This window comes from Xenopus laevis, chromosome 1S (assembly GCF_017654675.1).
Source record: "Xenopus laevis strain J_2021 chromosome 1S, Xenopus_laevis_v10.1, whole genome shotgun sequence".
Classification (NCBI taxonomy): domain Eukaryota; kingdom Metazoa; phylum Chordata; class Amphibia; order Anura; family Pipidae; genus Xenopus; species Xenopus laevis.
Genome location: NC_054372.1, coordinates 199,842,658 through 199,856,194, shown reverse-complemented (window position 1 = coordinate 199,856,194; position 13,537 = coordinate 199,842,658). Strand labels below are relative to the sequence as shown.

Here is a 13,537-nt window from a genome sequence, read left to right as displayed (position 1 = left end):
CAAGTACAACATTCTGTGTTATTATTGGACAGAAAATAGAAATTATTTTTAACAGAATTAATTGCTTAAAATGGCAGATTGTCTTCCTGTAATTTAGAGCTTTCTGGATAATGGGTTTGTAGATTAGGGAACCTGTGTGTCCACTTCCACAGTGCCAGGGCATTTTGGCTCAGCTGCCCCATACTTGGGCTGATACTCTGGTAAAACACTGCCAGTGGGACACAGAACAGAGACTGGGGGGGACAAGGAGAGAAATATTGGGGAGATCACTGACACTGTGTGATGCTAAGAAGTGATACAGAATCAGGCAGTGAGAAGCTGAGGTTCATGAATAGGGAAGTGCTGATAAAGAGAGATTTTTGTACTTACCGTTAAATCTTTTTCTCTTGTCCTATATTGGGGGACACAGGCACCATGGGGATGAAGATCCTGCAGCTGGAGATGGACACTATGTTGCAAAATATGACTCCTCCTCCTGCCCTGGGCTTCATCCCCTGCCTCCTCCTATTACCCTCAGTTTCTACAGAAGAAGGAGTAAAACAGAAAAGGAATTCAGTAATAACACCCGCGTAAATATGAAAAAAAATTTAATCAACAATAACAAACAACTTTTGATAAAAAAAACAGCACGACCACGTCGCGAAAACAGTGTCAGTATGGGGAGGGAAAGCCTGTGTCCCCCAATATAGGACAAGAGAAAAAGATTTAACGGTAAGTACAAAAATCTCTTTCTCTTGCCTATATTGGGGGAAACAGGCACAATGGGGATGTCCCAAAGCGCCCCCAAGGGTGGGACACTGTATATCAGGTGTCTAGCTAACAACAGCTCTGAGCACCTTCCTCCCAAAGGCAGCTTCGGCCGAAACATGCGTATGAAGCCTGTAGAAGCGAGTGAAGGTATGGAGTGATGCCCATGTGGCCGCTCTACAGATTTGATACGCTGAAGCTTGGTGTCGGAAAGCCCACGATGTGCTGAGAGAACGTGTAGAGTGAGCTCTCACCTTGACTGGAGGATCCTTCCCCTTGACAGTGTAGGCTCTGGAAATGATGGATCTAATCCATATGGACAATGTCGACTTGGCGGCCTTGGTACCGCGTTTGGGGCCGTCAGGGATGATGAAAAGAGCGTCCGATCTCCTGACGTTCTCTGTGGCTTGTAAATAACATGAGATGGCTCTGACTACGTCAAGTCTGTGGAATTTGTTCTCAATGGGACCCTTAGAATTTGGACATAATGATGGTACCACTATGTCCTGGTTCAGATGGAAATCAGATACCACTTTAGGCAAAAAGTCCGGAGTGGGTCTGAGAACGACTTTGTCCATGTGGAAAGGTGAAAGGTGATTTGCATGACAGCGCCGCAAGTTCGGAAACTCTCCTGGCGGAGGTGATGGCCAAAAGGAATACAACCTTTTAGGTTAACGTAGACAGAGGGATCTGTTCTAGTGGTTCGAATGGTTCCTCATGTAGGGCGGAGAACACTAGATTGAGATCCCACAGAGGCACAGGGCAACGATATGGTGGTATTATACGGGTTGCACCTTGTAGGAAGGTTTTAACGTTGGGATTCAGTGCCAGTTTTTTCTGGAGGAGAATGGACAAGGCCGACACTTGCACCTTCAGTGAACTCAAGGCTAAACCCTTCGCGAGTCCCTCTTGTAAAAAGGAGAGGATCTCCCTGTCTCCCGCCGTCTGTGGGTTAAGATCTCTTTGTTCGCACCAAGATATGAACGTTTTCCATACTCTGTGGTATATTTTAGCCGATACAGGTTTACGTGCATGAAGCATGGTGGGAATTGCCTCCTTAGGGGCTCCTGAGTTTTGTAGAATCAAGGCTTCAAGAGCCATGCCGTTAAAGCCCATAGATGAGAATTCGGGTGGACAACGGGGCCTTGAGTGAGTAGGTCTGTCTGTAGCGGGAGATGGACGGGTTCGTCTGCCGCCATGTTTGCTATGTCCGCGAATCATGACCTTCGGGGCCACAATGGAGCCACCAGAATTGTCTGAGTTCCTTCTCTCTTTATTTTCTTGACAACCTTCGGTAGAAGAGCCAGAGGGGGAAAGATGTAAACTCTGGAGAAGCGTCAGGGGATCACGAGTGCATCTACTGCGTGAGCCAAGGGATCTAGACTTCTTGAGACGAACTTCTGGACCTGTCTGTTGTGTCTGGATGCCATGAGGTCCATCTCCGGTAGACCCCATTTTTTCACAATGAGGCAGAACACATCGTGGATTAGGTAAAGAAACCACAAAATGTGCAGACACTTTATAACCCTACTGGGAATGGGTTCTAACTAAGGGAGTGAGATAAAAATAAAGTACTCACCTACGAAAAAACCCAGCTGATTTGTGCCCTGTGTAAGCTTACCCCTGTGAAGAATAAACACACAAATAAATATATATATATATGCACAGAGTGAAATGTATATGTATGCTATTATACGCTCAGGTGAGTGTATACCGCTGCTGCAGACCTCCGTAGAGCGGGAAGACAGCACAGGGGGTGAGGAGCAAGCCTGCGGACCTCCAAAGAGCGGGAAGGCTGAAGGGCAGATAGGTTGAAGCTGGAGAGGCTCTTGATTGAATCAGTGGCCCCTGAGTGTGGCGTGATCTTAGACCTGGGGCCTTGATCCATGCTCCAGCCACAAAAAAGAAAAGTGTGTCTTCTCCTTCTGAGGACACTAAAGGAAACTGAGGGTAATAGGAGGAGGCAGGGGATGAAGCCCAGGGCAGGAGGAGGAGTCATATTTTGCAACATAGTGTCCATCTCCAGCTGCAGGATCTTCATCCCCATGGTGCCTGTGTCCCCCAATTTAGGCAAGAGAAATATGAATAACTTCACTTGCTGCTTTTATTCTCCTTATTGATGAGCAGGTGGGGGTGACAGTTATAACATACATGAGTATCTTGGCCATAGCAGGTGAAAGAAAGGGATGGATATTGATAATATTGCATAAGAAAAAATGACAGGTTTTGACAGTTGCGTTAAAGGATAAGTACATATAAAACTGATGAGGGGGCTATTCCAAGCACTTTTGTCATTTACATTCATTATTTATTTTGTTTTTATTCCAAGATATTAAAGGGCATGTAAAGTGTAAAATAGAATAAGGCTACAGGGGGTCACCATCTTGTAACTTTGTTATACATCTTTGCAAGACCAAGACTGTGCACATGCTCAGTGTGGTCTGGGCTGCTTAGGGATCGTCATAAACAAAGCTGCTTGAGTTCTGCATGGCTGGGAAGTAAGGCGGGGGCTCCCCCTGCTGTTCATAAGTATGATTGTTTCCCTGCAGAGCAGTTAGGGACTGTCTGACAATTCCTATCCACAGCAGTAAATGAAGGGAGAATTTCACTGCATAAAGTCAGGTTTCTTATAAAAACGGTACACATTTTTTAATCAAAGTATATTGGAGATAGGTTTCTTTTTCATTAAAGAAAGTAAAAATGGGATTTTATTTTTTTGCCTTTACATACCCTTTTACCTGCCAAGAACGTAGGTACTACGTTCTTGCAGGGAAAAGCCCTAACTGCCAAGCAGGTAGTACCTACGTTCTTGGCTGTAAAGGGCTCCTCTCTGCATCTGCGGCGATTGCCTCATCAGCAGAGGCTTCCATTAGTCTCCCCACCCCCAAGGCAATGAGCAGAGGGAGAAGAGGGGGAGGTCACGTGGGTCGCAGGACCCGTCTACAGTTATGCAGACACGTGTCTGCTCCTTGTGCTGCCTCTTCTCTGCCTGTTCCAGCCAGCCTGCTGCTTCCTGCTGCGTGCACTCTGCTTTAGGACCCCCCCTTAGCTGCCCAGGACCCTGCTGGACATCAGAACTGTAAGTAAGCATTTATTTTACAGTTATACACACATTTACATACTAATTACATGCATGTACAAATACACAATACACATTTTACTAAATTAGCTTTATTCTTTTTCTTTTCAGGCTTTTTTTTTTGTTGTTGCAATTTGATATATGTCAGAATGTGTACTTTACAAAAATGTATGTTTTTGGGGGGTCTTGTGCTGTTAGGGGGTCTTGTGGCACAATATACAGTCACTGCTTTATGTTCACAGAAGGCGAAAAGACAATTTTCAGAAATCTCATAAAAACCGCTGCCTTAGCGTAACTTTGCAGTACGATAGTTTGGAGTAGAAAGACATAATTACCTATTTTGTATTCGTCAGAATGTGTTACTTTCTAAAAATATATGGTTTTGGGGGTCTATGTGCTGTTAGGAGGGTATTGTGGCTCAATACGCTGTCACAGGCCATTCTTCACAGAAGGTGAAAAGACAGCGGAGAAAATTCAAATACACAATTTTTTGGGGGGTCCGCACATGCCAGCTGCTTTAGTATATCTATGCATATTGGGCATGAAAATGTTCAGTAGACCCTTGGCATCAATATTTAGGGTGTTTTACAATTGTATTTAAGAAATTGGGTGAGATAAATGCGGCCAATTGCAATATTTTTAGACAATTTTCAGAAATGTCAAAAACCGCTGCCTTTAGCATTGCTTTACAGTAAGGTAGTTTGGAGTAGAAAGACATAATTACCCATTTTAGATTCGTCAAAATGTGTACTTTCCAAACATATATGGTTTTTAGGGGTTACCATAACTTTTTGTAGCTTTTATCCCATATAAAACTGGTAATGTTTGGAAATTAGTGTAAATGTAAGACATCAAATAAGTATGCAAAAGGTAGATTCTGGGGTCTTTACATGCCATGTACTTCGATAATCCTATGTACATTGGGCATCAAACTGTTCAGTGGACCCTAGGCTTTTATATTTGGGGTCATTTGTCTTGTTAACCAATAGTATGTTCGATATAAGATGCTGCAGGGTGGAAGTTTTGAGGTGATTTTTGGAAATGTCCCCAAAATTGGCAAATTTAGGAAAGATTTGTGGCTTGGTGCTTTGGGGTAGAAAGACATGCATACCCAATTTAGATTCGGGGGAATGTGTACTTTCTGAAAATATATGGTTTTCTGGGGTGAACTTACTTTTTTCTACCTTTGCCCACCCCAAAATGATGTAAATGTGTTGATTTTGCAGCACCTGAAATGATAGACTAAATGGGGGGTCTTCCTTTTGAGGCCCCTATATGCCACGTGTTTAGGTACACCTATGCATATTGGACATCAAACTGTTCAGCAGACCCCAGGCTTTCATATTTGGGGTCATTTGTCTTGTTAACCAATAGTATGTTCGATATAAGATGCTGCAGGGTGGAAGTTTTGAGGTGATTTTTGGAAATGTCCCCAAAATTGGCAAATTTGGGAAAGATTTGCAGCTTGGTGCTTTGGGGTAGAAAGACATGCATACCCTATTTAGATTCGGGGGAATGTGTACTTTCTGAAAATATATGGTTTTCTGGGGTGAACCTACTGTTAGTGGAATGTTTGGCCTTGAAATCAGAAGTATGCCGTTTTGTGGAGCGGTGCTTTGGAAATTTGCTAGTGTACTGCTTGTAGATTTTGATCTATACAAGTGAGAAATCAATAAAACTCTATATATTTGGTATTGCCGCGTTCAGGAGACATAGACCTTTCCAAATCGGCTGTGTTCTTGTACGTAAAATAAATGATGTTTCTGATATATGTAATTGTACTATGTGAAACATGATTTTTTTCATTTTATTAGGCACTTTGAAGCCTATATTTTTTTTACAGAAGTTGAATTACACAAAAATTCTAGCATATTTTGAAAGCTCAGGTTGTCCTGAAAAAAAACATATATTGTTTCCCTGGTTAAACTAAAAGACCCCCCCCCCCCCAAGGAAAGGCTCTTAAAGTGAAAGAGTACAAAATTTTCAAAAATGGTCTGGCAATAGAAGTACCAAATCAGCCAAATTGTCTGGCAGTGAAAAGGTTAAGGGATACATGTACTGTTAATATCAGGGCTGTCCAACTGGCGGCCCGCAATCTCCCTTTATATGGCCACCACATCAAAGTCTGCCTGCTGTGTCTGCTTACCATATGTAACATTTAAAAGGTATCACATCAGAGATTAACTGGCCCCTGCATTGTCTAAACCTCAAATTCAGACTCTAACCCCCCTGTATTGTTCACACCTGTGACCCCTCTATTGTTTATATCCTAAAGCCCCTGTACTGTTCTACCTGAGACCCCTCTATTGTTTATATCCTAAAACCCCTGTACTGTTCTACCTGAGACCCCTCTATTGTTTCTATCATAAAGCCCCTGTACTGTTCTACCTGAGACCCCTCTATTGTTTATATCCTAAAACCCCTGTACTGTTCTACCTGAGACCCCTCTATTGTTTCTATACTAAAGCCCCTGTACTGTTCTACCTGAGACCCCTCTATTGTTTCTATCCTAAAGCCCCTGTACTGTTCTACCTGAGACCCAGAGTGAAACTGCCACATTGTTCACCTGGTCACACTTTATACAAAATACTAATGGGGCCCCAGCACTGTGTCACTGTATGTAGTACATATTAGACTGAGAGCTTTCCCTGTCTCCTGCTCTGTTCTTCCTTCCCTCCCTGTGTGTCTCATACTTTACCTGCACTTTGCACCCTGTGTTTGCCATACTCTGTCTGACCTCTGATCCCTATGGAACGTAAATCTGGTATTTGTTCTGGGGGTTTGTTAACATTTGAAAATTATTGTTAGTGGTCCCTAAGGTGTTTAATCATATGCTGGGGTACTGTATTATACACAGGGGAGGAGGAGGCATATGGATTTAATGGTACTTATATGACTTAGCTGTTTTCCCATATGAGTGACATTGTTGCCAGGACAGACACAAGGTAGTTCGGCTCCCTAGTCAAGAGCTTCAATCAGCGCCCCCTGTCCTGCATTACCATTTCCCTCCTTACCATGATGGTTATTAAATAAAGAGAGCAAGAAAATGTACAACACTTTCATTTATATTACTGCCCCCTGTACCTGTACCAGCAAGCTCAGCAGCCCTCCATCATACAGCCCTCCTGCAGCCGTCATATTGGCCCAATCTTTACCTGTGTCAGCAGCAGCCAAAAATAAATCTGATCCACCAGACTGAGTCACCATGATTACTGCAACAAATGATTAAATAAACGCTTGGAAAAAGAAAAAAAAAACCCCACTAAAAGTGCCCCCTCAATGATGGCGTCCTAGACAGCCGCCTACTCTGCCTACCCCTAGTTCAGCCCTGATCCCTGCAGTGAGCACCATCTGGTTTTTCAGTGTGCTATTAATGTGGACATGGTCTTGCGGTAACATGGGTGTGGTCTAAAAACAGGGAGTGGCTAACACTGGCTTCCGTTATCGGCCCTCCACCATGTAGATTAGAAAAATTCCGGCCCTCTGTTCCATATAAATTAGACCGCACTGGTTTATATGAATGAATGTTGTTACAACAGCGCCACCTGCTGGTCATTAACCCTCGATATTCGACCATCGAAGTAAAATCCTTCGACTTCGAATATTGAAGTCGAAAGGATTTACCGCAAATACTTAGATCGAACAATCAAAGGAAAAATCGTTTGATTGAATGATTAAATCCTTCGAATCGAGCGATTCGAAGGATTTTTTAATCCATCGATCGAAGGATTTTCCTTCAATCAAAAAAAAGCGTAGAAAGCTTATGGGGAAGGTCCCCATAGGCTAACATTGTAGCTCGGTAGGTTTAAAGTGCCGAAGTAGGTCTTTTTTTTTTTTAAAGAGACAGTACTTCCACTATCGAATAGTCGAACGATTTTTCGTAGTCGAAGGTTGAAGTAGCCTATTCGATAGTCGAAGTACCCAAAAAAAACTTCGAAATTCAACGTTTTTTTTTTTACTTGAGCTTAGTAAATGTGCCCCTAACACACACACACACACTAACACACACACACTTGTGAGCTTTACATTGGAATCTCCGCCTCTGGGCCGTGTGAATAGCTGGAGAGGGAGGCTGAGCCCTATTCTTGTCTATAGTGAAAGGGGCCTAGGGAGAGAGAGGACAAAGTTTGCAGATTGCAGCAAAACTCCAGCGAGGAATCGACGATACAGTGAGTCTGACTTCCCTGTGTATAAAGGCCTGAAACTCCCGAGTGCCCAGCAGTGGGACAGTGAGTAGAGATCAGGGGTGTTAGTACTGGGGGACAGAGTGTAACTGCTGCTGAACTGTAAATAATCACTGCTGGGGTTTCTTGGGGTACTTGGAACACTATTCAAGGGCCCAACTCAGAAACCCAAGGGAGCAGGGATTAGACACGTCCTTGCACCTCCTACTAGATATAGGGGGGAATAGGTGAGTTCTGCAACTTGGGACTCCCCAACTGTTACAGAACTACAGCTCCCAGCATGCCATCTGAGCTACATTTTATATATTTACACAAAATTCTGGAGTCTTATTGTAGTGCTTTTAGTAATAGATTGATTTTTTCCTAGATGCACTACTGATCATTATAGAGAATCTTTTTTACCGGCAGCAATAGCTGTTTTTAATTATTTTCTTTTAGGTAGTGGCTTCTATGGTTTTTTGTTATAGCTATTTATGAGGATGTTATTTTTATGTTGTATATGTGTGTTGTGTTAATGTTATATGAGCTACTCTTGTACAATCATTTCCTTCAAGACTAATACAGTTACTATCTATCCATCTCTATATTTATTATCTATCTATCTCTTATCTATCTATATCTATATATTTATCTATCTATCTATCTATCTATTGATCTATCTATCATCTATCTATATCTATATGTTTATCTATCTATCTATCTATCTATCTAGATTGTACAATTGCTTTTGAGCCCCTGAAATGAAGTGAAGATATATATATATATATATATATATATATATATATATATATATATATATATATATATATATATATATATATATATATATAGTGAATAAAGTACCCCTCTTGTAAATTACAAGGATATTATAAGTTATGTTATATAAGTTCCATGACCATATAAAAGTACGAGGTACGAGGCCGAAGGCCTTGAGTACCTCGGAGCTCAAGGTCATTGAGCTCCAAGGTGACTTCTAATATCCTCATATTTTGCAACTGGGGGTACTTTATTTATTATAATACACAAGTTTCAGTGAGTCATGTGACAGAAATGACTTCACTACTCTGATGACATCAGAACTCACCGTTTATAAGGATATAATTTACAGGATATTCATGGCTTTTGTGTATTATATATATATATGCTTATGGGTAAATACCCAAAACTGGACACCCCTAATATTGGCCAATCACTCCATCCATTGCAGTCTATACATTTTAATCCACATTTTGGGCACCAATTTTTTTCCACTCTTGTTCATCCTCCCCCAGCCAGTCGGGTGCCACACAGGTTCTAGTTTGTACTTACTGTGCAATATACCCACAAAGATGAATAGCCAATAGCTCCAATGATCAGATCAATGTAGATAAGATCCAAAGTGTCCATTACAAGAAACATGATTCTATTCAAGTATCATGACCTGGACAACAAGCAAAGATATATCTAATACACCTGGGAATATCTACTAATAACACTTTATTGTGACGTCACTTCCCCCCTGCTTATAACTGAGACGGTTAACTGTTGCTGCTTGTTGCACCATTTCACCATAAAAGTTTGTCTCGGAGCAGCGATCACGTGGTACCAACCCGCATTCTCTTGTTAACTATTAACCAAGTAAACGATATCAAAGTGCATGGAAGCTGAAAGTCAGTCAATTAGTTACTCTTCGTTAGTCAGGACTCACACTATGTTGCTTAATAAATGAGGAACGTTTCCCGTGTCATTGCTGTATAATATACTGTATTTGGTATAGTATGTGCCTTCTCTGTATAGTTGTATTTATACACATGGTAAGGGGCTGCACAATAATAACAAGAGTTGTGTAATTGCAGGAGTCTTGCATGAAGATGTCCAACACAGTCTTTTCTGGTGCAGTTGGGCCACTGAGAGCCGCAGCTCTGTCTATATCTCGCCATCGCCTTCCCTTGCTCTGTGCCGCCGGCCTTGGGCTCACGGCTGTGGCTTCCTGGATGTGGTGGCGGAAACGACAAGGTGAGGCTGAGGATCTGCAACAGGTTGGCATCGTGTCTCAGCTTCTGATTTACCCAGTGAAGTCCTGCCGTGCCGTGCCTGTGCAGGAGGCTGAATGTTCTGCTCTAGGTCTGAAGAGTGGGCATCTTGAGGACAGACATTGGCTAGTAGTGACCGAGGAGGGGAACATGGTGACTGCCAGACAGGAGCCTAGGATGGTCCTCATCTCAGCAACTTTTTGTGGTAACACTTTGTGCCTTAATGGTCCAGAAATGCAGGAGGTTCAGATTCCATTGCCACTGCCCAAGAGTAATCGGGTGCTAGACTGCAGGGTATTTGGACAAGACATCCAGGGTAGAGACTCTGGTGAGCAGGCTTCTGAATGGCTGGCCACCTATTTCCAGAGCAGCCAACCCTACCGCTTAGTTCATTTTGAGGCTGATGTCATGCGACCACGACAGTCCAAGAAAAAGGAAAAGTTGTTCAGAGATAAAGACGTCATCGCTTACCCTGACGCCAGTCCCATCATGCTCTTATCAGAGACCTCCATGGAGGCTCTCAATAGTCGCCTTGAACAGCCGGTCTCTTTGGCAAACTTCCGACCATGCATTGTGGCATCTGGGTGCGAGGCCTTTGCAGAGGATGACTGGGATGATGTGAGGCTCGGTGCCACAAGGCTTAAGAGAGTAATGGCTTGTGGCCGATGTGTCTTGACCACTGTCAATCCCAACAGCGGAGTTATTACCCGCAAGGAGCCACTTGACACCCTGAGAACCTTTCGGCAGAGCGACTCCTCCTTGAAAGAAGTGTACAAGAACGCTCCTCTCTTTGGCCAGTATTATGGTGTGGAACAGACCGGCATAATACGAGTGGGTGATCCAGTGTATCGTGTCACCAGGAAGGGGTAACACTGAGATGGAATAAGCCCAATTTAACCTACGTAACGGCTATAACTAAATCTAACAAGGAACTTTTGTAAGGACAGCTCGCAAAGGATCCATAACCCTAATGACCAGATTAAAGGACAAGGAAAGGCAAAACAATAAAATCCCATTTTTACATTCTTTAATGAAAAATAAACCTTTCTCCAATATACTTTAATTAAAAAATGTGTACAGTTTTTATAAGAAACCTGACTGTATGCAGTGAAATTCTCCCTTCAGTTACTGCTGTGGATAGGAATTGTCAGACGGTCCCTAACTGCTCTGCAGGGAAACAATCATACTTATGAACAGCAGGGGGAGCTCCCGCCTTACTTCCCAGCCATGCAGAACTCAAGCAGCTTTGTTTATGACGATCCCTAAGCAGCCCAGACCACACTGAGCATGTGCACAGTCTTAGTCTTGCAAAGATGTATAACAAAGTTACAAGATGGTGACCTCCTGTGGCCAACTTTGAAAGCATAAATTATTTGTTTGATTAGGCTTGTGGTGCAGTAAGTTCATGTTTATGTTTAGTATACAAAATACAGTATTTCTAGCCTTATTCTATTTTACACTTTCCTTGTCCTTTAAGGCATTTAAATAAATGAAAAATGTAGGCTTGTTGGCAACGCTGCTTCCATCTATTCTAAATATAATTCCTAATTACTGTGAGATGCTCCTATCAATCATGCCCTATAACCCAAGCACTCTGCATAAGGACTTCTCCTTTAAGGCCTTCCAAGTACTAATCTCATTGACCAGCCAGGTATGAAAATTCCTGATTTGTTAGTCTATGGGGCATTGGCAGATAAGAAAGTATAGGAGCCATTTTCTCCTCTTCCTGCTGTATTTCTGGCCATTGGCCTGAATGAATAGAACAATAGAATGGTGGCCATATTATGCTCCTATAGAACTGCACAATTTTGGATCTGCCTGGAAAATTTATTGTGATACTAATCTTGTTTCTTTTCAACTGTTGATCCTTAAACTGGACACACATTAGCGATTAATATCAATAAATCAGTTACTAATGAATGGCAGACCCTACTGTCTTACTTGAAAAACATGATGTCACGGATATGGTACTTCCAGCCGCACGTGACTTTAGGTGGGACTATCAGGGGTCACTCACTCAGGGGCAAATTCACTAAGATTCGAAGTTGCGCCAGGCGCAACTTTGCCGCACTTCGCTGCACTTCGCCAGGCGTATTTTCGCCAGCGCTCCGCAAATTCACTAAAATCCGAAGTTGCGCACGGGGTAGCGTAAGTTTGCGAAGTTGCGCTAGCGTTAATTCGTCAAGCGAAGCGAAGTTTCGCTAGCGATGGTTCATTTGCATACGGCGCCAAATTCAAATTTCAATGGAGGAATATGTATCAGCACTACAAATGCCTAGAAAACCTTCAAAACATCAAATAAAATGTTATTTTGCCCTACACATGTGCCCACTGTATAGTTAAGTTGCCATGAGTCAGGAAATGTAGGGGGGAAGGAGGGGAGCCCCAAAAAATTTTTCGATCTTTTTCAGCCTATCACCCATAATGTAGAAAACACGCCAGCGTTTTTTGGGACTTAGAAAAAATGTTGACTTTTTTTGAAGCAATCCCTATCTACTCTATTGCGCTTTGCCTGGTCTGAGGTGGCGAAGGAAGTCTAGCGTAAAAGGTGGCGTAAAGAACAATGCGCATGTTAGTGAATTTGCGTAGTTTCGTTCGTTGCGCAAATTGGCCAGGCGTAAGGGTGCGAAGTTACACTAGCGAAATTACGCCAGCGTTCGTTAGTGAATTTGCGAAGTACCGAAAATGCCAAACGCTAGCGAATTAACGCTAGCGTTCGGTGCTTCGGCGCTTAATGAATTTGCCCCTCAGTCTCTCACCCACCTTGCACACAGGTTAGACTAACACAAAAGCACCCCAAACACCAACCAACACCCACAAAACTCATTCGCTGCCACCATCTATCATACACAGGCGATAGAAACCTAATGTGACTATTCCCCTGTTCTCTCTAACAGGTAATAACTCACAATACACCAATGCATTAAACACTCTCTCACTATAGTCAGTTAGTTCCTACTGATTCAACCAGTACTTCAGCATGCAGAGGGTTAAGGCTCACAGTTAACTCTTTCAGGCTAGGTTCGTTTAGAGCATCAAAGACAATCTTATTAAATTCTCTTTAATATTATAAAAGGTATAACAGTGCAATATACAAAAAGAAGTTACAAAAAGAGACAGACATTCAATAATACAATTACAAACAGTTGTAAAATAAAAGGGAAAACATGGAAAACGTATACTTAACTCCAAAGATATAGAATTACTGGTCCTGGAGGCAAGGGGAAACAAACGGGATAACTTCCAATCGCAATTGGTCCTCCAAAGTAAATCCAAATTTTAGTCAGAAGAGCTGACTATTTATCAGTGATTTCAGGGCATCAGGTAACTGCACACTCCCCCCTCCCTCAGGAATGTAAGGGGCGTGGCCTAGCAGGACACAGATTGAGTGAGTATGAGCTCCTGTGAGTAGGAACTGGACCAAGAATATAATGACCATAACTCCTTATAGGAACATAGGAGAGAGATGATATTATATTCATTGGTTATTAATTCTCTCAGGGATTCCATAGATA

The 13,537-nt window shown here is 42.5% G+C and overlaps 1 protein-coding gene across 4 annotated transcripts; it reads left to right on the top strand.

The window, feature by feature from the left end:
- The first annotated feature begins 3,671 nt into the window (after positions 1-3,671).
- Positions 3,672-11,942, top strand: mtarc1.S (mitochondrial amidoxime reducing component 1 S homeolog). Of its 4 annotated transcripts, none has more exons than XR_005964048.1 (3): positions 3,672-3,826; positions 9,846-11,001; positions 11,495-11,942. XR_005964048.1 is itself a non-coding variant. In NM_001095043.2 (2 exons), exon 2 carries the CDS (start codon positions 9,861-9,863, stop codon positions 10,890-10,892), a length of 1,032 nt encoding a protein of 343 aa, NP_001088512.1. In that variant the 5' UTR covers positions 3,788-3,826; positions 9,846-9,860; the 3' UTR covers positions 10,893-11,079. The 4 variants fall into 4 exon arrangements, 1 of the variants encoding a protein (NP_001088512.1); XR_005964052.1 differs by lacking the exon at positions 3,672-3,826 and adding an exon at positions 7,864-7,995; XR_005964051.1 differs by lacking the exon at positions 3,672-3,826 and adding an exon at positions 7,864-8,055.
- The last annotated feature ends 1,595 nt before the right edge of the window (positions 11,943-13,537 follow it).